General features: G+C 49.0%; 1 protein-coding gene across 8 annotated transcripts in view; it reads right to left on the reverse strand.

The window, feature by feature from the left end:
- Positions 1-671: 671 nt before the first annotated feature.
- Positions 672-25754, reverse strand: part of LOC101281790 (adhesion G-protein coupled receptor G1) — a 70599-nt gene continuing 45516 nt past the window's right edge. For 5 of the 8 annotated variants that reach the window (XM_049702786.1, XM_049702784.1, XM_049702789.1 and 2 more), the window contains 12 exons: positions 23823-23985; positions 14201-14339; positions 12453-12599; positions 12198-12290; positions 11497-11631; positions 10906-10945; positions 10630-10748; positions 10388-10500; positions 7441-7721; positions 7149-7242; positions 5595-5878; positions 672-3821 (listed from right to left, as the gene is read on the reverse strand). In XM_049702786.1, coding sequence (XP_049558743.1) covers positions 3709-3821; positions 5595-5878; positions 7149-7242; positions 7441-7721; positions 10388-10500; positions 10630-10748; positions 10906-10945; positions 11497-11631; positions 12198-12290; positions 12453-12599; positions 14201-14339; positions 23823-23985 — 1721 coding nt within the window. In that variant the 3' untranslated portion in view covers positions 672-3708. The remainder of the gene's footprint in view (positions 3822-5594; positions 5879-7148; positions 7243-7440; positions 7722-10387; positions 10501-10629; positions 10749-10905; positions 10946-11496; positions 11632-12197; positions 12291-12452; positions 12600-14200; positions 14340-23822; positions 23986-25754) is intronic. The other 3 variants (XM_049702788.1, XM_049702790.1, XM_049702792.1) reach the window with 3 other exon arrangements.

Consider the following 25754-nt stretch of genomic DNA (forward strand, 5'->3'; position numbering starts at 1 on the left):
CTTTATTGGGGAAGTATCTTGTTTGGATTGCAGGACTTCCAGATGTTAATCCCTGGTTTCAGATGCTGCAAATACCTCCCCCCATTCTGTCACATGTCTTCTAACATCTCCCATGGTGACCTTCATTAAACAGAAAACCTTAATTTTGATGTAATTAAATTTATCAGGTTTGGGTTTGATGTTTTGTGCTTATGAATTTTTGTTTGAGAAATCCTTCCTTGCACTTAAGTCACAAAAATATTTTCCTATGTTAACTTTATAATTTTGCCATCCCATTTAGACCTTTACTCTGCCTGGAGCCCATCTCTGTATGAGGGGTTAAGTAAGGATTTTGTTTTATTTTTCCCCATACAATGAGCTAATTTTCCAATACCACCATCAGACCATTCGTCCCTTCTTTGTGATGTCACTCTTGTCGTGTATTAAATCCCCCAGGTGCACACGAGTCTGCCACTGAGCCCTCTGTTCTGTTCCACTGGTCTTCATGCCTATCCCTGCACAGACTCCATGGTGAATTTATCACTATGGCCTTGTAAAATCTTTATATCTGCAGGTCAGTTCTTCTTTCTATGTCCTCTTTCATTAAGGATGACTTAGCTATTTGAGGACTATATGCCTTAATATAAATTTTAGAATAAGTTTTAGAAAGTCTAAAAATATCATTTAGAATCTTTACTGGAATCACATTGTATTCATAGATCAAATTGTGAAGAACTCTTATCTTTTGATATTGTTACCTCTCTGAAAGCACAGAGCAAATAGGTCTTCTTATTTCCTGTCTATTTGTTAGATTGTAATGGAAAAAATACTAGGAATGAAGAAATTGAGGCAGAACAGAGAGAACCAGGCAGGGAACCACGGTGAGGGGACACTCTTCCTGCAGCACACAGATGACCACTGCAACCCAGAGCCTGATAAAGTGTCAGCCAAGGCCAAGCTCTGGCTTAGTCACATTCACGCTGAGCCAGGTGGGCAGCCGTCTTAGCCAGTATCTCATTTAATCATCAGCCCTGTCGGGCAGCTACTGCCATCCCTGCTTTACAGATTCAGTAAGTGGGGAATTGGTCCAAGGCAAAGAATCTGGACCAGGGAGGCTGACCTCAGAGTCCATGCTCGTAACCATGGTGCTATCCACCTCCCAGGCTGCTCTTGTGATGTTTCAGTGGCAGGGGAACCCTGTCTATCCACGCTGGACCTTGGGATGTATTTTTGCCACAGCCCTCCCTGGCCTGAGCACGCGCTCCACTTGGCACTTGGAGCCACTTTTGCAGTGACTTCAGGCAATGAGGGACCCCAGGCCCTCTGCCCCTGCCTGGCCCTGGGGTGGAGAGCCAGGCAGAGAAAAGGACATCTGTACTATTAGCTACGCTCCCCGTCTGCCCTCCGCATCTGCACCTGGAAACGCAGCCCATCCGGCGCTTGTTGTTCTGTTGGTCGCACATCCCACTGAGTACGTCTTAATGAGAAAGCAAGGAAGAAGAAAGAAAAAGCCACCACCCAGGATTTCCCTTGAGACTCGGGGGTCAGGAATGAGGTGATAATTCTTAAACCCATGGAGACCCCAGCTCTACTGTTGGCCCAGCTTGCAGGGTGGTCTTGGGTGGGTCCCTGGGCCTCTCTCGGCCTCCATTTCATCCTCCCCACCCAGGGCTGGTCCACTTGGCAGAGCTGTACAAGGAATCTGGAAGGGAGCTTTAAACTTCACACCCTCCCAGTTTACAAACAGGTTGCAGAAGCTCACAATCTGCTTTACACCCAGGTTTTCTTTAAGCCAAGGGGGGTTCTCAGGGAGCAACCTAACTCCTGCTGACTTAGTGCTGGGCACTTTACTTTTGTCACCTCACTTAATGCTCTCAGGACAAGGCAAGGACTCAATGAGCCCCATCTTACACAGGGTGAAACTGAGGTTCAGAGAGGTGCGGTGACAGGCCCAGGGTCACACAGGCCCTAAGCAGCAGAGCTAGGATTTGAACCCAGGCCTGTCAGACACTGGATCAGTGTTCTTTCTGAGGACAGGTTAGTAACCCTGAGACTTTGGGGTAAGGTTGCTGAGACCTTCAGTGTGAGAAACGGCTGTTTGTGAAGATAAGCCCGAAACCCACCAAGTCTGCCCACAAAAACTGATAATGTGGCTCAACTGTCACAATGTCCACACTCTAAGATTCCTTCCAGGAACACAGTGACTTGCATAAACCAAGGGTCCCGGGCCTCCTTTCTTTCATCTGTTTGCTGGGTGGGAGGAGGGAGAAGGGGAATCCAGTCCAGGGCATCTGGGGGGAAGAGGCAGGCTTCTCACCTGTAGAAGGCGCTGGACCGTCTGCAAAGCACACTGGGAAGGGTGAGGTTTGGGGAGGGAGGGTGAGCTGTCCCAGTAGTAAGTTAGGGCTGAAGTGCGCAGTGGCTGTAAGGGGACGGGGACGGATACCAGTGCCCTGCCCTCCTGGTTGGGCCAGGCCAGGGGGCCAGTGTGTCTCTGCATCTGTCCGTCTCTCTCCTTTTGTTTTCTTTCTTTGTGGCAGTTCATCTGTTAATTCTTTCTCTCTCTCTCTCTCTCTCTCTCTCTCCATCTCTCTATCTCTGTATCCCTACTTCTGTCTCTACTGTCACTGCCTCTTTTTTGCTTCCTACTGAGGAAACCAGTGGTTTCGAAACCAAGTCCAGCCACTGGAAGTGACAAACCCAGCTGGGTCTGGCCTGAGGCACTCCCCTGGCTCAGGGCCCTGTCAGGCTGGTGCCAAACTCACACCTCCATCGAGGGCCAACTAATATTTATTCAGGGCCTGCCAAACGTGGGGCTGGGCTGAACCGGTGAGCGAGCAAAGCTGTCAAAGTGCCCGCCTGCTCTATAGGAGCTCAGACTTCAGAAGAAATGCCCACCCTGTCTCTGCTCAGCCCACACCCCCTGCCCCCGGCCCTGGCTCCTCAGGCGTCAGAGGTGCAGCGCCCCGCCCCGCCCTCCCGTCCCCTCCCGCCCCGTCGACCCGAGACAGGGGCAGGCCAGAGTGGGGAACGGGGGCTTGCTTGACGTATCCCACCTACTGAGTAAGTGGCATTCTTTGATATTCGGTGTCCCCAACAGTTGGAGGGCTGGCAGCCCCCTGAACGGTAGGGGGTCTTCCATGAGGATGGGCCCTGGTGAGTGGCTGAGACTAGGGGCAGCCTGGGTGCGAGGACCAAACCCCACTTCCCCCCCCCGCCACCAGGCAACAAACCTCCAGTCCACAACTGCCCCAGTGCCTGAGGGGATGGTGGCCCTGTGGGCCCCCCAGGTGCCCGGCCAGAGGGTGGAGTTGTGGGAGGGCAGTGACAAGGGGAAGGAAGGGAGGGGAGCGGCTGGGGGCTCCTTCAAGAGGCCAATGACAGACTTCCTTATTTGGGCTCAGGCCCTTCCTGAGACCAGAAGGCCGCTTTGCTCTGAAGGCAGGGGGTGGGCGTGCCGGCAGGGTCTTAGGATTACAGGGATTTGAGACTCCTGCCATCCTGGATCTGTGAACTCTCAGACCCATAGGTGTATCTGGATAAGACCTTTGAGGCCACATGGTCCAACCTGGTTCCCATCCCCTAGCTCCCCAGTCCTATTGTACAGAGAAGGGCGCTGAGGCCCAGAAGGAAGCAGGGAGCACCTCTTCCCTCCCACCAAGGTCACTCAGCAAATCAGAGCTGAGTCCAGAGTGCAGGCCAGCCCCAGCCTGGCCACACGGCAGCCCGCTATTCATGAGACACGGTGAGGGTCTGGTCAGCCCGGGCAGTGCCGGAAGACGAGGTCACGGTGCTCTGTCTTGGGAAGTAGAGAACAACAAACCAGCAGAAGATGAAGACACCTGTCAGGGAGGAGAGGGCCTCAGTGAGCCTGGGGTGGGGCCTGGGCTGGCGGCCACTCAGAGGAGGAATCGCTCCACTGTAAAAGTTCAAGAATGTATAGAAAAATCAGACAAAAAATGAAACCTACTCCTGAAAAAGAACCAAATAGATAACTTGAGAATGAAATCCAGAGTCCTCGAAATAAAATCTATACACACAGCTATCTCATAAAAGAAAGACCGAAAAGAAGGAATTTTCAGACATGCAAGACAACTACCCTGCCCCTCTTATAGAGGATTATTGCAGGATGTGCTTCAGCAAGAAGAAAAGGGAAGACGTGAGGTATGAAAATTGTAGTAAGTACAGAAATTGATAGAAAAGTAAAAATCTTTGTGTTTCTTTAAAAGAAATGTAGAACTAAAACCCTACACAACAATAAAAAATATTGAGAAGAGTTCAAGGGCAGTTAAAGTGGGCTGAGGGCTCTGTTTGGGAAGAAGAGAGAAATACTGAGTTACACTCAGTTGAAATAACTCAGTGCGGTGAAGTGTTCAGACTTAACTATGATGGGTAACCTCAGAAAGGATAATGACATAATCCACAGTTTCAAGGTGCATCCCTCTCCAAGCCGTAACCCCTGGGAATTTTCAGAGGTGGACTCATAATTCTTCATCTGGGGACAGTCTCCAGTGGCCTAATAATAACGACTTCTGTTGTTGTTAACATAGTTCCCACATATTGAAGGCCTCCTGTATTACACACACACATTATCTCAGTTATTCATCATGAAATCTGGCGAGAAAAGTACTGGAATTATCCCAGCTGTACAGGTGACTGGATCAGAGGAGCTGAGTGACTTGCTGGGGTGGTGAGTGGAGGTGGGATTTGAACCCCGGTCTGCTTGTCCCCAAGTGCTGCCAACCATGGTGCCATGTAGTCTTGTGAGGCACTGGGAGCCAGCCCTGTTGTTGTGGGCTTGCACCTGCCGGATCTAGGACCCCTCGGTTCCTAGTAACTCCTTGTCATTCCTCTCTTCACAGTCAGGCTGTGATGCTTCTTTAAGTTGCGTGTATGAAACAGGAGTAAGAGGAACAAAGAGGACAGGTGTGGGCGGGGAAACCGTGTCCCACATGCACCCTGGGCGCCTGCCCCTTTGCTGGGTATCAGAGAAAGAACCCCGCGGGAGCAGGGAGCAGACGTAGCAAGCATTTCCTCCACTAACCATTTGCTTCCTGCCTTCACAGCCCCTTTGAGATTCTGTTTGTGTCACGTGGCCTTCACATCACATGATCCCGCCCTCCTGGTCACAGATGATTGGACCAGACATGTACACCTGACCCAAGATGGCCCAGTCAGATCCTTGACTCTCCTAAGAACATGGAAGAGACTGAAGCAGACCATGGTCACTAGACTTGGAAGGTCACATAGGGATGAGGGGGCCATATTGGGCAGCCAGTTGGGGGCCATGGGTAGGAATGGGCCAGTGGAGAGAAGAATGAAGAAGCTTCCACAGAGAGAAGGTGAGAGACTACGTGTGACTCCAGAGAAAAAGATGGGAAAGTATCTGCTTTGGTTTGGGTGGCTTTTCCTGACCCTGCTACCAGCTCCCATGAGGTCAGCCAGGCTTCCTGTCCTGGGGTCCTTGGGGGAGCCTTGGATATTTAAAATCAGTGCCCTGGACTTGAGCGAGCCTGAGTAGAATCCTGTTTCTTGCCATCTACCCCCTCCCCCCAAAGCCCCACCCCCTGGTGCAGGCGAGGCAGCTCGTCACCTCCCTGGCCCAGGAGCCTCACCTTGCAGAGACGTGAACAGTGCAAAGACATAGGTGGTGGACAGGCCTAGGGGTGTGAGGATGGCCAGCCCCCAGCTCACGCCCACCAGGCTCGAGAGGCCCAGCAGGGTGAGGACCCCCTTCCAGTGCTGCCGCTTCTCCTTGCCCGCTGTGGCACTCGACATAGTGAAGATCTTCAAGGCCACCAGGCCCAGGATCACGGCGCTGAAGAGGAAGGTGATGAGGAAATAGCCGTGGACAGTGACGTAGAGCGCAGAGGTGGCAGTTTTCTCACAGAACCAGCATCTGGAGGAGGCGGATGGCCGTTAGGACCAGAGGAAGTCTCCTGAGAGCAAGCCCTGGGCTGTCTCCCTGCCAGATCTTCTCTGACCAAAAAGATGCCTTCTCCCATCTCCACCCATCCATTCCCCACTCTCCCGGGGGAGGGGCTGTCACGAGGCTCCAGGCTGCTGTCTCTTTAGACCAGTGAGTGTAAAAGGCCAGTTCTGTCCCAAAGACATGTTTCGTTCACCCCACATTATGTTGTAAGAAAAAAAAAATTGAATTAATGACCACCTTTTAAAAGTGAAATGTTTGGCATAAACATCCAAATTTTTTTTTGGCCACGCCACACAGCGTGTGGAATCTTAATTCCCTGAACAGGGATTGAACCCAGGCCCTGGCAGTGAAAGCACCAAGTCCTAACCACTGGACCGCCAGGGAATTCCTGAAACATCCAGATTTCTGCTTCTCTTATAAAACCATACAGCTGGCAGCTCTGTGGATGCCTTCCGGAGGGACAGTAGTCAGCTGCCCATTAGACTGGCACGTGATTGCCAGTCTGTCGCTGTGCCCACCCAGGCCGCTGCATGTACTTATGTTCCCTGCCTGGCCCCTGGGGCCCTGCATTTGAGGCCCTGGGGACAGGACCAAGGCCCCACCAGCTCTTCTTAGCACAGAACCATGGGCCTCAGGCAGGTACCCTGGGAGAGGCTCAGCTCAGCTCCCCTGTTCCCTGCACTGCAGGAGTGAAAGCCCAAAAGAGCATGTGGATCAGTCCCCCATTGTACAGATGAGGAGACCGAGGCTCTGGAAGGGGACAGGCTTGCCCAAGGTCACACAGCTACTCAGAGACAGAGTCTGGGTGGAATCAGCGCTGCTGCAAATATTGGGCAGGTTGTGCCCTGCACAAGGGCACCTGGCTGGGGGGCAGGTGGGGGCTGAGATCCAATCACCCTCCACTCACCAGGCTGAGCACCTGGCATGGCAGGTCAGAGGGATGGGGGGGTACCTTTTAAAATTTGCCCAAAGGTGCTATATAGGCTGTGGTGACCCAGGCTAGAGCAAGGCATCCTGCCTCCTGGTCCGGTTCTCTCTCCTTCTCACCCCCTCTCTCATTGTACTTCCTCTCTCTGGGCCTCAGTTTACCCCTGCAGGCCGTGCGCTAGCTGGATCTGAGGATCCTTTGCTTTGACTTACTCGTCTCTCTTCCCAGGATTCCCTCCTCTCCCCACCTCCACCTCCTTCTGGCCCCCAGGACCCTGAGGCCACCGCAGCTTCCACAGCCAGCACTCACAGCTCCAGCGTGGTGGTGTTCTTCTTGTCACGGATGGCGTAGGGGCCATAGCTGTTGGCGCTCCCAGTGCCGATGACTATTAGGGCAGGCAGGCCTGGGGGCAAGGGGAGGAGGAGGTATGGCATTGCTGGGGCTCCCTTGGCACGTCCTCCTCCAAATCCCCCTCCAGCTGTCCATCCCTCGAGCTCTGAGCCAATCAGAGAGGGAGCTGCCCCTCCCTCGCCCCAGGCTGGTCCCCTTGCTGCGTCTTCCAGAGTCAGCCATCCCCTCTGCCTGGCCAAGCGGCACCTACCCCAGCCCACGAGGCTCAGCTTCAGGAAGTAGTGCCCGAAGTAGGTGTTAAAGACCTTGATGACGAGCAGGTAGAGGTGGAAGGCTTCCAGGCCCATCCAGGTGAAGGCACAGAGCAGGAAGTAGTGGAAGACGGCCCCCCGGGCCCAACAGGCAGCATCGGACCCCTTCAGGCCGTACCCCACATTGATGAAGAAGGCCAGATTCAGGAGAAATAAGCTGACGCTCAAGGCCACGTGGATCTTGGGGACGTCTTCGGAGTTCAACTTCTGCCGGGAAAACCTGGGGCGAGAAGGGCCAGTGAGAGGCTGCAAGGGGGCACCCAGGCCTCTCCGTCCGATCACCTCTGTTCCATCCCTGCCAGCAACCAGCGTGTGAGAACATTCCAGTTCAAGTCCACGAGCCCTCTCACGACCCGTAGGGCCCTGTGGATTCTGGATCCTGTTGGCTTCATCCCTTGACTCCACGCTTGAGCCAAACTACCTAATTGGCAATTCCCTAAATGCGTTCTGCTTCTCTACGCCTCCCGGACTTGCCCACACTCTTCCCTCTGCTCTCAATGCCATTCCCTGCTTCACCTTCAAAATCCCCCTTGGGTGTTTCTTTCTGGGAAGGCTGTCTCTGAACGTCACTTATCCCAGGCTTATTTGGAAGTTTCCCAGGAGTGAGCGCAGCGTAACTCTCCACCCACCCCTTATTTCCGTCTCTCCCCAGGCTTTGACCTGGGGCCTAACACAATAAGCAGGAGGAAGCCCTGCATTGGTTGAGTGAGTGGGCAGACAGGGCATGGATGTATGAAGCCTAGAACTTAGTAGGGAGGGTGAGGCTCAGAGAGGAACAGGGACTCAGAGTCACAGCACAGGGCAGGGGCTCCAGACTCCCAGTCCAGGGCTTCTTCCCAGGGCTCACTTCCCCCTCTGTGGAGTTCCCACTGCGAATTCCTAGCAAATCAGCTGCCAAAGGACTCTCACTGGAGGGGTGGGAGCTCAGGGCTGCCTGGAGCGGGCGTGAGGGATAATGTCCACCTCACCTGAGATGCCAGGCCCTGCCCCTGGGAGAGGTTGACGGCTCCTCCTGGTGCTCCGAGCCCGTCTCACAGGGTCCAGCAGTGCAGCCAGCTGGCAAGTCATGCTCAGCTTGTATTCGGCCAGGGCTCGGGGGATGCGGGCAGGGCCGGCACCACTTACACTCACAGTTCGGTCCGAGATGGAGTGGGCAGGGCTGGTGGGGGCCTCAGCCCAGGGCCAGACAGTGCCAGCATGTGCAGGAAGGCAGTGGGAGGGCCCCAGACCGGGAGTCAGGAGACCAAGGGCTGCTCCAGGCCCGTCGTGGGTCGGGAGGCCAGCCGTGGGGCTGCTCCCACAGGCTTCTTGAGGCTGGCAGTTCCTGTGGCTCCCTCCGCCATGGCCGGGGCCTGGGCACAGGCTGCAGTAGCCTCTGATGTTTCTGCTCCTCCTTCTTCCAGAAACAGCCCCAGGTTTCCCTTGGGAGCACCCTTCCCCACTCTCAGCCATGCACTCTCAAACCCAAGAGCAGGCACTAGGGTGGCCTGACCAATCAGTGTAATTCATCCTTTCACCACAGTGGCGTGTTCAGTCATGGGCACATGGTCTAAGTTAGACCAGTATAACTCAACTCTGGTATACATGGGATAAAACTGCATAGACATATATACACACACACACACAGGACATGCACAGGGTCAGCTTCCTTGGTGTATGACCTCTGCAGGCCCCTGCACTCAGAAGGGCCCTATGCTCGTTTTAATGCTCTGCTGTCACCATCTTGAAATTCTTAATAATTTTTGAGCAACGGGCTACATATTTTCATTTTGGACTGGGCCCTACAAATGATATAGCCAGTCCTGTGTGCGTGTGTGGACATGCGCGCACACACACAATTGAGTGCATGTGGAAAATGGTGAAAACTGAATGAGCTCTGTAGTCTTGTTAGCAGTGCTGTACCAATGTCAATCTCCTGGTTTTATATTGTACTACAGTTATAGAAAATGTCATCACTGAGGAAAGCTGGATGAAGGAACCATGGGACTCTAGGTACTATTTTTGCAAGCTCCTGTTAGCCTATAATTATTTCAAAATAAAAATTTTTTAATTTATTTATTTATGTATTTTTACTTTTGGCTGCATTGGGTCTTTGTTGCTGTGCGTGGGCTTTCTCTAGTTGCAGCGAGCAGGGGCTACTCTTCGTTGTGGTGCGGAGGCTTCTCATTGAGGTGGCTTCTCTTGTTACGGAGCATGGGCTCTAGGTTCGCAGGCTACAGTAGTTGTGGCATGAGGGCTCAGTAGTTGTGGCTCTTGGGCTCTAGAGTGCAGGCTCAGTAGTTGTGGTGCACGGGCTTAGTTGCTCCGCGGCATGTGGGATCCTCCCGGACCAGGGCTCAAACCCGTGTCCCCTGCGTTGGCAGGCGGATTCCTAACCACTGTGCCATCAGAGAAGTCCAATAAAGTTTTTTTAGAAACTTCAATTCTGGGCCTTAGTTTAGAATATTAGCTGTCCAGGCAGCTAAGAAGCTATGATGCAAGCCTGGGGCTCCCCAAGGCCCCTGAGTATGGAGAAGTTGCCTGACATGACTGACAAAGGAGAAAGCAAAGTTTTGAGAATCAGAGGGACACCAAGTCCTGGGGACATCTTTTGAGCCCCTGGATCCAACATCACCTGAAGTGAGCTCACCTTGGGCTTTTCAGTTCTGTGAACCACACATTACCTATTATGTTTAAGCCAATCTGAGTTGAGCTTCTGCCACTTGTAACTGAAATAGCCAGACACATTTCAACCTCCAATCCCATTTTATAGGTGAGGAAACGGAGGTTTGGAGAAAATATCAGTATAGTGCTGCATGACTAACACTACCCTGCTGGTTTCTACCCTGCCCTGCTGCCGCCCTTGAGGGCAGGAGGGAGATGTGGGGTGGGGATGGGGTGACCCACCTCAGGAAAGCGTAGAGGACAACGGTGAAGGCCAGGAAGATCATGGAGGTTCCACAGCCAGCCTGGGAAATGCGTGTGAGGGTCTTTACGGTGACTTGGTCCAAGATCGGCCTCTGTGGACGATCCCCCAAATAAGAATCCTATCAGTTGGAGACCAGGCCAGGCAGCCTCCTCCCTGGGCCGGGAGCCTTGGCACTTCCAGAATTGCTAGGATGGCGGGGGGTGGGGTGGCCCGCCATTACCAGCAGCAAGGCGAAGAAGGTCAGGTGGTCACAGCGGCAGATGGTCCTATTGACTCCGACGTCTGTGGAGCAGCCCTTGGAAGCCCAGTCTCCTGACGACGCTGGGGAGGAGAGGGAGCCTAGGGGAGGGGCCGGGAATATAGGGAAGCAGAGGGGAGGGGAAGGCAGGGAAAGAGAGGAAAGAAAGAGGGGAGGGGCCCTGCGGTTGGAGTCCTGTCCCCTAAGGAGCCCTTACCCTCTGCCCATCTTACCCAGGGAAGATCCTCCAGGCCCTACCTTTAGTCACGTCCCAGAATACACAGCTGAGGGTCATGTTCTGAAACCAGAGATTGGGAGTCGGGGCGAGGCAGGGGAAGTTGGGAGAGGGGAGAGGAGGGTAGGACGGGGAGGGGGAGAAGACAGTGTGCTCTGGGTCTCAGCACAGGCACGCATTAGGTAGAAGCAAGTCTCAGCCTGTGGTCACACAGGAACGCGAAGCGTTTGATGTATCCTGGGTCAGCGCGTCGGGGGTGTGAAGAGGTGCGGGGCTGTGGCTGGCAGGGGCGCATGTCTGCAGGCACGTGCCTTTAGGGGAGCGTGTGTGTGGGCAGCCGTGCGCGTGCACGTGTGTTTGCCAGGTCCCCTGGGCATCTCTGTGAGCACAGGAGCGGAGGGTGTCGGGGAGGCATGTGGAGACATGCGTGCACAGGGTGGGCGTGTGTCCCTGGGCACAATTGTGTGTCTGGATTTGAATCCAGACCTATGTAAACCCAGATGGATGTGGGAGCGTGGGGTGTGCAGAGTCCGTGTGTGTCTGCCCCTATGCCCAGGGGTGCCCACCCACATGTCTGCCCCTCAGGAGCTGCCAGGCCAGGGTGGGGGACTCACAGGAGGCTGGTGCTGGTGGGAGAAGGTGATCTCCAAAGGCTCAGCCAGGCCAGTGACGTTTATATGACCCAAACTCAAGCCCACCACGCGATTGTTCAACACGCTGCTGCCATCCTCTAGGCTGAGCCGAGGGCCCTGTGGAGGGACACGGGTGAGGCCAGGCTGCACGAGCGGCTGCCCCAACCCAGCCCTTCTCAGGGCTCCTGGGAGCCTCTAGGGCTTGTGGCCCTTGCCTGGAGGGCAAAGTCTGGGGCCGGGGGAACAGGGGGCAGGGAGTCATGGGCGACCTTCTTCCTGCTGCTCTCTGTAGTCTGCTCCAGCTGGGCCAGGGCGGGCCCTACCCTCCAGGCCAAACGGCTGCAAAGCCGTGTACCTGATGGCTCTCCATTGCTGGTCTCCAGGCCTCCTCCGCCCTCTTAACTGGAGTGCAGGCTTAGAAGGAAGATCAGCCGGGAAACGGAGGGCAGTGGTGCCTACAGGTGGGGCGCACCTGCCCACATCAGCACTCAGGGATACACATGTCCCCATGGGAGTGGAGACACACCTCTGGGGACACGCCTGGTACAAATTTGCAAGGGCCTGGGTACACTTGCTCATGTGAACATGGTCACACCAGCACACGTGATTACGTGCGCACCAGGAATAAGGAAGGAGATACATGTTTGTGCGTGCACGAGGCCACACAGGGGTCATGAACACACTTGGGATACACACACAGGAGTCCAAGGGCACAGGTGTGGGCAGTCCAAACAGCGGAGCGTGAATAACCGGCGTGAGCCCGCAGTCCACAGACCCTAGAGACGGGGGTCTGGGATGGCCTCGGCTGCTTTAGGCACCCTCCAGAGGCTCCTCACCTCCTCCATCCCCATCGGGCCCCTCAGCAAAGACTCCAGAGAGGGCAAGCATGTCCTGCTTAACCAAGCATGGAACCTCAGCCACCCTGAGCCTCTCCTCACCTTGAAGACATTCCCTGAACCAATATCCAGGATGGTTATGGCCAACCGAACCATTGGCCTGCTGCCCTGCAAGGATCCAAAAAGGCTCCTGGGCAGCCGGACTCTGTCAGTGTGCCGGTGCTCGTCCTCTGTCACCTGCTTCGGAATCTGCAACCACAGACCCAGCCGCTCTGTCTTTCCCTGAGGAGCCCAGCCCCCAACACAGGTCCTGCCCACCCCTCCCCCAGGTGGAAGGAGAAACAGGCATGCTGGGTGGTGGGGCAGCACTGAGGACCGAGGACAGCTCTGAGAGGCAGGACACCTGGGGACACGGTCCTAGCCCTGCTCTGTCCAGGCTGTGAGCTCCTGGCCAAATCACAGCCCTTGTGGAGCCTCGGTTTTCCCAATATGGAGAATGGAGCCAGTAAGATGCCCGCGCGGCCACCCATCAGGTTGAAAGTGGGCTGTGAAGGGGCGACACCTGGACAGGTCAGTTTGCAAGTGTTAGAGAGGGTCAGTTGTGGTGCTTTTGGCCAGGGTCCTGACCCCCGTTGTGCTGACATACGGCTATGGGGACAGTGTCTATTTTCCAACTCAGGGATAAATGGAAAGCGTAAGGCCATCAGGAAGGGAGACAGCAAGGGCCAAGAGGGAGGACACAAGAATTCACACTGAATGTGATACCCACCCTCACCCAACAACAACACATTTTGTAAAAGCTAAGAATGGTCAAAATATTAAACTAAATTTTACTGATAGTTGCGAAGCATGTTTTGTTCATTCTCTGACCTCATTGCTCCCCCTGGGACTGTAGCCTGGTCCCACCTGGTCCTGCCTCAAAAGCATCCCATGGGCATTGGAACAGGGGGCGCTAAGTGTTGTAGCCGAGAGCCTCAACTTTCTGCTTCCCAATCCAGAACCTTGTCAAAAGGACATGTGGTTGATTTCACAGGCCGGTGCCTACCCCACGCAGAGGGCTCAGCTGCTGGGGTGACGTGATAAAGGGTTGAGAAAGGTCCCGTCCATCTTCCATCTCCCCTTCTCCAGGCAGACCTAAAATCCCTCCACGATAGGCCACTTCCCTGCTGCCCAAACTTCCACCCTCAGCTTTATGCCTTAAGTGAGGCTGTGCCCTTGCTGCACCAAGCATTCCCGGTGAGTTATTTCATTTGCTCCCTCTGACAACCTTGAAAGTGGGCAATACCATCCCCATTTTACAGATGGGGAAACCAAGGCTCAGAAAAGTTAGGTAATTTGCCCAATATCACAATAGCTGGTAAGGGGCGGAACTGGGATTTGAATCCAGACCTATGTAAACCCAGAGTCTGCCCGTTAACCCTTTGCAGCACCTCTACAAGTGCCTTTACCTGGTTTCTAATGTGTCCCCTGGTGGAAGAGTTCAAGGGAACCTCAGACTTTGGAGGAGCCTTCGAGCTCATTTTACAGATGAGGACTCAGGGGCCCAGAGAGGGGAGGGGATTTCCTGGAGGACACCTAATCAGGTGGTGGGAAGTCCAGGGCTAGAATCCTGACTCTCGATTCGGTGATCTTCTGAAGGTCTCATCCTAGCACCCTGGGTAATATATTACCAGGATCCACTCAACCAATTAACTCACAGCACCCATTAGCCAGGTGGCAGAGAACTACTAAACGGGACATGGGAAGGATAACTGTTGATGGGCACCAAGCACAGACCATGACTCTCAGAAAAATATGCCTGAGGAAAGTAGGACCAGGACCAGCCAGTGGGGATGGGGGGAAGCCTTCACCTGAGAGGGGGTCAGAGAGAAGTGCAGGTCTTCTGAGATGTTGGTGTTGATGTTCTTGACAAGAGCCTTCAAAAAATCCATATTCACTGTCTCTGTCAGACTCTTCTCCACCAGATGGATCTCATAGTTCAGCCAGTATCTACAAGGGAAGATAGGGTCTTGCAGGCTGAGTTACCCGCTCACCTGGTCCACTCACCTGGATGACGGGAGGAGAGATACCATGCGCAGCAATCATCAGGCTCCTGGTGTAGGAGAGGTGACCCAGAATATCAAAGGGAAGACCCTGGGATGCTGCAGGAGGAGAGGGGTGGCACGGGAGTGATTCATGCTGGTTCTGAGGGATTCCGGAGCCAGTGGCCCCTCTGAGTATTTTATGTATTTCTCTTTTTTTGTAACAAAATACATTACAATGTACTTTGTATTTTATGTATACATAAAATACAAAATAAAATAAAATACAAAATGTATTTTATAAACTACAAAATATATTTTAATCATTTTAAAGTGTGCAATTCAGTGGCATTAAATACATTCACAATGTGTGAAACCATCTTTGCTATCTAGTTCCAGAACATGTCCATCACCTCAAAAGGAAACCCTGAACCCATTAAGCAGTTACTCTTCCCGCAGCCTCTGGCAACCACTAATCTATGAATTTGCTTATACTGGACATTTCATATAAATGGAATTATATGATATCTGGTCTTTTGTGTCTGGCTTCTTTCATTTAGCATGTTTTCAAGGTTAATCTATGTTGTAGCGTGTATACGTATTTCATTCCTTTCTATGGATGAATAAAATTCCTTTGTATGCATATACCGTATTTTGTCTATACATTTAACCATTGATGGGCATTTGGATTGTTTCCACTTTTTGGCTATTGTGAATAGAGCTGCTTGTATTTACGTAAAAGCTTTTGTTAGAAGACTTGTTTTTAATTCTTTTGGGTGGATACCTAGGAGTAGAATTGCTGTGTTAATTCTGTTTAACTTCTTGAGGAAGTGTTAAACTGTTTTCCATAGCAGCTGCACCATTTTATATTCCCACCACCAATGAATGAGGGTTTCAGTTTCTCCAGATTCTTGCCAACACTTGATGTTTTTCACTTTGTTTTGTTTCATTTGCAATTATAGCCATCCTAGTGGGTGTGAAGTGGTATCTCACTGCAGTTTTAATTTGCATTTCTCTAGTGACTAATGATGTTAAGCACCTTTTCATGTGCTTATTGGTCTCTGTAAATCTTCTTTAGAAAAATTCTTCTGAGTATTCCAAACTGTGGGATGATCACTGTGTGGTGTGAGGGCTAACTCACATTTATTGAGTGCTAGATGAATACTGGGAATTCAGCCGTTGAAGACTTAGCTGTATGGGAACTGAGCTGGTCTTGGAAACACATAATTTACACATAAAATAAACACAAATTTAATTGCCATTTGTTTTACCGCAGCCCCCTTGCCATGGGCTAGAAAGTTAGGGTGAGCAAAGTCCCCCTTCCCATCCACGTCCCTATCCTGGCGCTCTCCGTGGTGCTGAAACTTCTCTTTGGCCAGAGTCCCTTTTCCCAAGCCTGGGGTCCTAAGACTTGCTGCCCACCTTTTTAAAGCAATTTTAAACAGGTGAAGGCTGAGGTAGCAATGGTATAGAAGGGGAACAAGAGCAGATAGAGCCAGATCGAGGCTACTGGAAAGGAGTAGCTATGGAGGGCTTACCAGGGAGGCAAAAGGGAGGCTTTTATTTTGACATCATTTTTTGGAACACAGTTACCAAGGAATAAAACTCCAAGGAAACCACAGGAAAAAAATATTGTAAAATATAAAGAGTAAACCATGCAAATATGTGTAAACAAGATTGGATGGTTCAGGCAATTAGAACATTCATCCAGAAACAGTGGGTTGAGATTGTCCAAATCCATTGATTGAGCTATACCAACTGATACTAGTTTTTTATTTATCTTTTAAAAATCTAAATGAAGAAGTATTGTGATTTTTATTGTTACCAAATAAAATAGAGAATTGTATTTCACAATACATATAGTTCACCTCATGCACTTAAAAAATTCCTTGGCCTTACAAAACAGCCCATGAATTTATCTTCTTGAGAGAAGATTTCCTGATCTGGTTCTCAGAGCACTTAAAAAAAATTGTTTTAGTTGTGAAAAGTAACATATATTCAAAAAGTTTAAACCATGGATGTACAGTTGCATTTTTTTTTTTTTTCCTGTATGCGGGCCTCTCACTGTTGTGGCCTCTCCCGTTGCGAAGCACAGGCTCTGGATGCGCAGGCTCAGCGGCCATGGCTCACGGGCCCAGCCGCTCTGCGGCATGCGGGATCTTTGCGGACCTGGGCACGAACCCGTGTCCCCTGCATCGGCAGGCAGAATCTCAACCACCGCACCACCAGGGAAGCCCCTACAACTGCATTTTTAATTATAAAGTTGACACCAATTTAAGGATCATCTTCTTTGTCTGATATTGATTTAGCTATTCAGATATGTTTTGGTTCATGTTTGCATGATACATTTTTTCATTGTAAGTGGTGTGAGGTTCAACAACTTGTCTTTTACCTTGGAGGGCATATATTGATATTCTCTAGTCCTCTGAATGTCCAGGAGATCCACTGAGGTGATGGGACCCTGAATTCTTGTGAAGTTTGTCTCTTACCCTCTAGTTCACATATGTCTTCCTAAGGCATCTTCACAACTTGCCACTTTCTGCTCATCAGATCTAATCAGCATAATGTTGTCAATACAGTGGACTCTGTAGAATGTCAAGATAAATGAGTTCTCTGTGAACTATCTTATGACAGCAATGAGACGTGATGTAACCCCGAGGGAACACTGTGGCTCTATACTCTTGGCTCTGCCAAGCAAAAGCAAACTACCTCTGGCAGTCCTTGAAAAATGGTACGGAGAAAAAAACATTAGCCACGTTATAGCTGTATACCAATTGTGAGGGGCTGTGTTGATTTCTTTGTGTAAACATACTCATCTGGGACAGTAGCTGCAATTAGACTCACCACCTGATTAAGTTAATGACGGTCCATAGTCATTCTCCAAGATCCACCTGACTTCTGGTGAGTTAAATGGAGTTAATAGGTATCACCATCACTCCTGCTTCGTTAAAGCCTTTCATGGCAGCATTAATCTCTACATTTCCCCCCAGCAACGTCGTTTGTTTCTGGTTTACTATCTCAATGGGAAGAAGACATTCCAGGAACTTGTATTTGGCTGTTCAATGAAATGCCCTCCCAAATGCAATTCAATGAACAAAGCATAGTCTTTTTAATAAATAGTGCCGAAACCACTAGATATCCAAATGCAAAATGAGAGTAATAATATAAAGCTAGACATTTACCTCACACTGTGCACAGAAAATGAACTCCAAATGCAAAATGAACCTAATTATAAGAGCTAAAACTATACACATAGAGAAGAAAACTTAGAGGAAAACTTTTGTAATTGTGGGCTAAATGAACATTTCTTTGATATGTTTTAAATTTAAGTTGGATTTTATCAAAATTAAATGCTTTTGATCTTCAAAAGACATTATTAGGAAAATGAAATGACAAAATATGTACTGGGAGAAAATACATATTTGCAAATCATACGTCTGATAAAGGACTTGTATCCAGATTACGTACAGAATTCTTAAAGCTCAATAATAAGAAGACAACCCAATTTTTAAAAAGAGGGGAAAGGGGCTTCCCTGATGGCGCAGTGGTTGAGAGTCCACCAGCCGATGCAGGGGACACGGGTTCGTGCCCCGGTCCAGGAAGATCCCATATGCCACGGAGCGGCTGGGCCTGTGAGCCATGGCCGCTAAGCCTGCGTGTCCGGAGCCTGTGCTCCGCAACGGGAGAGGCCACAACAGTGAGAGGCCCACGTACTGGAAAAAAAAAAAAAAAAAAAGAGGGGAGGATCTGAATAATCATTTCAGCAAAGAAAATACACCAGTGGATAATAAGCACATGAAAAGGTGCTCAACGTCATTAGTCATTTGTCAAATGCAAATTAAAGTGAAATACTACCCACACTCAGTGGAATGGCTATAACCAAAAATACTGACAATACTGCAAAAATGTATTGAAACTATAGCCCTTTTATACTGCTGATGGGAAAGCAAATGATATAGCCACTTTGAGAATCAGTTTGGCAGTTTTTTAAAAAGCTAAACATGGACTTCCTATATATACCAGCAATTCCATTCCTAGGTATTTACCCCAAAGAAATGAAAACGTATGTCCACAAAGACTTGAATTCAAATGTTCATGGCAGCATTATTTGTAATAACCCCAAACTGGAAACAATCCAAATGTTCATCAATTGGTGAAAGAATAAACATGAAGTATGTCCCTACAATGGAATATTACTCAATGATAAAAAAGTAACAAATTATTGGGCTTCCCTGGTGGCGCAGTGGTTGAGAGTCCACCTGCCGATGCAGGGGACGCGGGTTCATGCCCTGGTCCGGGAAGATCCCACATGCCGCGGAGCGGCTGGGCCCGTGAGCCGTGGCCGCTGAGCCTGCGCGTTCGGAGCCTGTGCTCCGCGGCGGGAGGGGCCACGGCAGCGAGAGGGCCGCGTACCGCAAAAAAAAAAAAAAAGACTCAAGTATCATAAGGATGTGGGATAACTCAAACTCTCACACATTGCTGGTGGGAGTGTAAATGGATACAGTCACCATGTCAGTGCTTACCAAAATTCATCATGTACAAAAATGTTCATGGCAGCTTTATTCATAATAGCCCCTGTTATGGACTGAATGTTTGTGTCCCTGCCCCATCGAATTCATATGTTGCAATCCTAACCCCCAACGTGACAGTATTAGGAAGTGGGGACTTCGGGAGGTAATTCACTAGAGTAGAACCCTCATAAATGGGATAGTACCCTTATAAAAGAGACCCCGGAGAGCTCTCTCATCCTTCTTTCTGCCATGTGAAGGTACAAGATGTCTGCACTCTGCAGCCCAGAAGAGGGTTCTCACCAGAACCCAACCCCAATTTTAGACTTCCAGTCTAAAGAACTGTGAGAAATAAATTTGTTTTTAAACCACCCAGGCTATGGTACTTTGTTACAGCAGCCTGAACTAAGACAGCCCCAAATCAGAACAATGGAAATGCTCATCAACAGTAGAAGAGATAGTAAATAGTGGTATATTAATACTGCAGAATACTATACGGCAGCAATGAGGGCAAACTATGGATAGACTAAAGAAACCAAACAAAAAAAACAAAACAACAAAAAAAGATGAAACTCAGGCATACAGATGAGGGAAAGAAGACAGACACAAAAGAGTATGCACTACGTGATTCTATTTATAGGAAGTTTGAGAACAGGAAAAATCAATACTTGGTTATAGAACTTAAAATAATGGTTACCATGATGTGGCACTGTTGATGGGGAAGGAGCAGGAGGGACCCCTCTGTGAGGCTAGAAAAGTTTTATAGCTTAATGTGGGTGGTAATTAAAGGATGTGTATATAAATATGTAAAATTTTGTTGATCTGTACCGTTAACATGTATGCATTTTGCTGTCATATATGTGTGTGTGTGTGTATATATATATATATATATATATATATATATATATATATATAAAAAATACCTCAAAATAGATTTTCTTGGAAAAAATTCAGGCTTTGGACTTCTGCTTCTGAGTAGGGTGGAGTTATTTGTGATGGATCAATGCTCTCACTGAGAACAAATAGAAAAGCTAGATATAATACAGAAATAATTTGTTTAATGCCATCAGAGAGCTGCTAAAGCAGAGAGGGGCTAAAATTCTGCAGAGGGAGCATCATAGAGAAATGAACTGAAAATCTGCTGTTGCTTTTCTTCCCCCGGGGACATGTGCTCATTCTAAGCATGTCCTTTGTCTAAGCATGGACGAAAGGCTGGGAATTTGAGCTTCATCTGAATAGAGGTCACTGTTGGTCATAAAAAATGCCCTGCTGGGCTTCCCTGGTGGCACAGTGGTTGGGAGTCCGCCTGCCGATGCAGGGGACACGGGTTCGTGCTCCGGTCCGGGAGGATCCCACATGCCACGGAGCGGCTGGACCCGTGAGTCATGGCCGCTGGGCCTGCGCGTCCGGAGCCTGTGCTCCGCAACGGGAGAGGCCACAACAGCGAGAGGTCCGCGTACTGCAAAAAAAAAATGCCCTGCTGTCACAATATGAATGAACCTCAAAAACGTGCTAAGTGAAGAAGGCCAGATGCAAAAGACAACATGTTGTACGGTTTCCTTATATAAAATGCCCAGACAGATCAGTGGTTGACTGTGGCTGGGTTTGGATTGCAAACAGGCACAAGAGCACTTTGTCAAGTATAAACAGGGCATTTGGTGGTCTTGGTGGTGGTGTTGGGGCAGTGCAGAGGGTGAAGAAATAAACCTGGGCACTCGAAGGGTCTCAAATGTACAGCTGATTTCTCCTCCAGACATTTTTCAGAATTGTGAGACTCTATAGTCTGAGAGGCACTAGCTAAGCTGAAAATTCTGAAAAGTAAGAGTTTTCCACAGTATTTTACTTTCTTTTAGTGGATCATAGAGACAACCGTGAAAGATAAAGCAATAAATCTTTGAGAAGAAAACATCGAAGAGTATCTTCATGATCCTGGGGTAGCAAACATTTCCTAAATAAGACCCCAAAGCATTAACTATAATGTAAAAATCTGGTATATCACACTACATTAAAATTAAGAATATCTGTCTGTAGTCAAAAGACAACGCTAAGAGAATGAAGAGGCAATCCACAATGAAGGAGAACATATTCATGTGTATCTATTTGCAAAGACATGTAACCAGAATGTATAAAGAACCCCTAAAGATCACTCAGAAAAATTAAAACAACACCATAAAACAAGCCAAAGACTTAAAAGGCCATTTCACAAAAAGGATATCAAAATGTCTAATAAATATATGAAAGATTAAGTTAAACTTAATCAGGCAAATATAATTAAAATCACCATATGATACAGTACAAACTTGCCAGAATGGCTAAAATGAAAAAGCAGACAATACCAAGTGTTGACAAGGATGTGAAGCAACTAGAACTATCACACACTGATTGTGGGAGTGAAATTTGGTTCAAGAACTTTGGAAAACTGTTAGGCAGTTTCTATTAAAGCTAATCACATGCCTGCCCTATGACCCACCAATTTCACTCCTAGGAATATACCTTACAGAAATACATACATTCACCAAAATACACGAACAAAAATATTTACGGCAACACTCTTTGTATAAGCCAGAAACTGGAGACCACCCAAATGTTACTATCCATCAACATAGTAGAATGGATAAATGAGGTATGTGATATATCTATAGCTACCTATATCCATCCATATCTGTCTATCTATCTATCTAAAGAAATATACCAAAATGAAAATAATGATTATCTCTGGATAGTAAGAAGGGGAATTTTCCACTTTCCTTCTTATAGCTACTTTCTAAATATTTTATGAAGAATAAAATTACTGGACTTCCCTGGTGGCACAGTGGTTAAGAAGCTGCCTGCCAATGCAGGAGACACGGGTTGGAGCCCTGGTCTGGGAAGATCCCACATGCCGTGGAGCAGCTAAGCCCATGCACCACAACTACTGAGCCTGCGCTCTAGAGCCTGAGAGCCACAACTGCTGAGCCCTCGTGCCACAACTACTAAAGCCCACACACCTAGAGCCTGTGCTCCGCAACAAGAGAAGCCACTGCAATGAGAAGCCCGCACACCACAACGAAGAGTAGCCCCCGCTCACTGCAACTAGAGAAAGCCTGCACGCAGCAACAAAGACCCAATGCAGCCAAAAATAAATAAATAAAATAAATTTATTAAAAAAAAATATAAAATTACTTTTATAATCAGAAAGAGTCATTAAAATAAAGAACACTCAAATTTATTGAGTTCCTATTATTTGCTAATAACTTTTCCATGCATAATCTCCTTTAATCTCAACAACCACCCCAGGAGGAAGGTATAGGAGAGAGATCAAGAATAAAGGCTTTGCAACAGTAATGAAATGACAATGCTGGTAAGATAATGATAACAGCTAACGTGTCTGAATTATGTATTTAATCTTTGCAGTATTCTACAAGTCAGGTGTTATTTCAGCCCCATTTTACAGATGAGGAAACTGAAAGTTAACCTGTCCAAAGTCCAATTCCACTTTTGAGCACTGCCAGTCTGACCCTAGTCTGTATTACTGTACACCTCCCCTACTGCCCTCCAGACCTAGGTTCATGTTTGATTTTGCTACCTACCTGTTGTGTAACGTGGGCAAGTTATTTAACCTATGGGAGCCTTAGTTTTCTTATCTGAAAAAAGGGTTGATAACAGGACCTACCTCACAGGGTTGTAAAGGTAAAGGAGATAACTTGGTGAAGTGATAGAGTTGGGAACCAAGTCCACATCTTCTGATGTCAGAGCTCCTACTTTCCCCAAGGTGTTTAAGCCCTCCATAAGGCAGCACAAAGAGGAGCCTCCTGAACAGCTGCTTGGAGATCCGAAGCTCCCGGAGCAGCTGCAGGTACTCATGGGAGCCTTTTCAGGCCACTGAAGTGATGGCACTCAATCAGATTGTTGTGCTAACACCAAGTCTGAGAACATAAACTTTTCACTCATTTTCTCCAACAAATATATACTGAGTGCATACAAGCCTGTCCTGAGTATCCCAGAAGAGGATGGGTAACTCTGATTGGAAGGGAGAGGAGGGGAGAAAGGCAAAGATCTTTTGAAGGTGACTCTTGGAGATGCTGTATTCCAAACCCCTTCCTCTCCCTTAATCCAGTATCTCTTGGTCTCTTGGTCTTATCAGTCTCTTGATCGCACTGATTCTACATCATTCAATGTCTCTGACCCATCCCTCCTATCCAGGTACACAGTGCCAATTGGTGGTGGTGCTGGTGGTTGTTCAGCCCTCACTCTTACCCAGACCACCACAGTTGCATCCTACCTGCTCACGTCTCTTGTCACATCACCACCCTCATATACTTCCCTGAAGCCTGAGCCATCTTTCTAAAAATGCGAAGTTGACTATGCTCTTCCTGTATTTAAAATGTATCATTGCCCTGCCCCCTCCCGCAGTGGTATAGTTTACACAACCCTTCACACTTTGGTCCCTGCTTAGATTTCCAGTCCAACCCCCCCACCCAACCTCCCCATTGTTGCCTCCATCCCCAGCACTTTACTCTTTCACAGTTCAAAGCACTGTAGTTCTCCCTGTATCCCCTAACACTGCTTGAGTCCAATGGGAAATCTCCTATGCAGTCTTCAAAACCCATTCATGGGTGGCCTCATCTGTGAAGCCTTAGCAGATTTCCCTCCTCTGAGCTAACCTGGTGCCTTGTCTACCCTCTGTATGATCACACTCTAGAATCACCATCACTTGGGGCCATGTCTCTCCCTCTACAACTCCCAATGACAGGGACAGGGGCTAATTTCACCTCTGCATCCCCTAGATCATAGGGTCTTGGTGGTCAGGGGGAATGTGGGTGTCAAACAAGGTGGAAGGGTAAGATGAGAGGAGCATCTTCTGGGTCCAAAAGGGCTGATAGCTCCATCCCTTCTTAACAGCCTCCCTACTCCACCCCTGCCAGAGCCCCCAGATTCCTTCTCCATCTCAGAGGGCCCTTTACCTCTGCAAGTTTCTCAGATTGCAGGGTTCATTCCCTGACGGTGCACACGCTTTGAAGCACTTAGCAGTGTCCTTAAGGCCGAAGTTGTCAAATCGGATTGCATTGATGAGTCCTTTGCAGGGCTGTCTTGACTCCTCAGGCATGGTTGCGGAATTCTTCTGATCTAAGAGAGGGATGCAAAGTGTGAATGGGCTGCATGGGAAGGCAGCGGGAAGGGGAGCTCAGGCTCCAGAGTCTGGTGGTGTGGACTACAACCCCAGCTCCATCCCTCTACGCTAACTGTGTGAACCTGAGCTGGACTCATACCCATCTCATTCTTTATATACTTGCATACTATCTCAGTATACGGGTGTTGTTATGCTTTTTCAATTGGTCCCCTGTTGGTGAACACTTAGGGTGTTTTTGTTTTGTTTCGTTTACTATTTTGAATAACGCTACCTACATCTTTGTCAGCTTATGTTAAGAATTCATAGAAAACATTCCTATCCTCGAATTTCTGTATCAAAATGTATGAACTGGGCTTCCCTGGTGGCGCAGTGGTTGAGAGTCCGCCTGCCGATGCAGGGGACACGGGTTCGTGCCCCGGTCCGGGAAGATCCCACATGCCGCGGAATGGCTGGGCCCGTGAGCCATGGCCGCTGTGCCTGCGCATCCGGAGCCTGTGCTCCGCAACGGGAGAGGCCACAACAGTGAGAGGCCCGCGTACCGCAAAAAAAAAAAAAAAATGTATGAACTTCTAAAAATTGCTAAGTATTATCGAATTTCCTTCTTAAAATGGCTATACCTATTTACACTCGCACCAAAAGTGGGCAAGAGTGACTATTTACCCACATGTTCACAGTCCTAGACTTTACCAAACTTTCAAATCTTTGCCAGTTTGAGGGGTAAAATGGAATTTCATTTTAATTTAAGAAGGAGTTTGAGCATCTATTTGTATGTCTTTTTCCATGGACGGCTTTCTTGTACCCTTTATGGGGGCAGTGGGGCTGGGTCTTGACAATCTGCACCTTTACGTTTCTGACTGGCCCACCAGGAACTGGGGGTGAAATGGGCAGGGAGACATTTACTTTTCATTTTTTCACACCCTTCTCCAGTGTTTGATTTTTTTAAAAAAATTATGCACAATATTACTTTCACATTCAATGAAACTAGTTAAATTTTAAGACAAAAATAAAATACACGGTAAAGATAATGGCAGACCAAAGTTAGGGTAAACGTAGGTAAAAAAATAACATTTTCAAGTGGATCTTATAATTAGCCCTATATGTGACAATGTTTGAAGTAGCTTGTAAAGGAACTTCAGTTTCCTGTTAGACTGTAAAGATATTCATGACATGTTTAATGGGAAAAATCACATGAGGGATGAGCATGTGCATAATAACATCCATGTTTGCTTTTTAAACAAAGGAGGGAGACAGAAAGAAGAGGGAAGGAAGGAGAAAGAGAAAAAGAGAAAAAGAGGGAAGAAGAGCAGAGAGGGGGAGGAGACTGTCAGCTCCGGGGAAGGCACCATCCTCTTTGTAATCCCAGCCCTCTGTATGCCTGAGGGGTCACACGTGGGTGCTGGGTGCAGGGGGCAACTCGGTGGGTGTTAACAGAGCCTCCCTCCTGGCCTGCCATGAAATTTCACAAGGGCCGTTGGGCTTGTGAAGTTCTTGGCAAGTACCTGGTGCAGAGAAGATTATGAAACTTAGTTTTTGCAATTATTTTTGGAAGACGTTAGAAGAAGCATTTAGCCCAGACAGGGAGAGCCTGAACCAGGCCTGTGTGCAAGAGGTCCTCCAGACCCACCCTACTCTTCTCCATCCCGCTCTGCCCCAGAGGTTGGCCTCCAAGGACCACCTCAATCTGGGTTCATATGGGGGGGGCGAGGAGGTCAGAGGTCAGGGCAGTACTCGCCCCTCCCTAAGGCTCCCCACCAGTGGCCTGCTT

Source organism: Orcinus orca, chromosome 20, assembly GCF_937001465.1.
Source record: "Orcinus orca chromosome 20, mOrcOrc1.1, whole genome shotgun sequence".
NCBI classification, from domain to species: Eukaryota; Metazoa; Chordata; class Mammalia; order Artiodactyla; family Delphinidae; genus Orcinus; species Orcinus orca.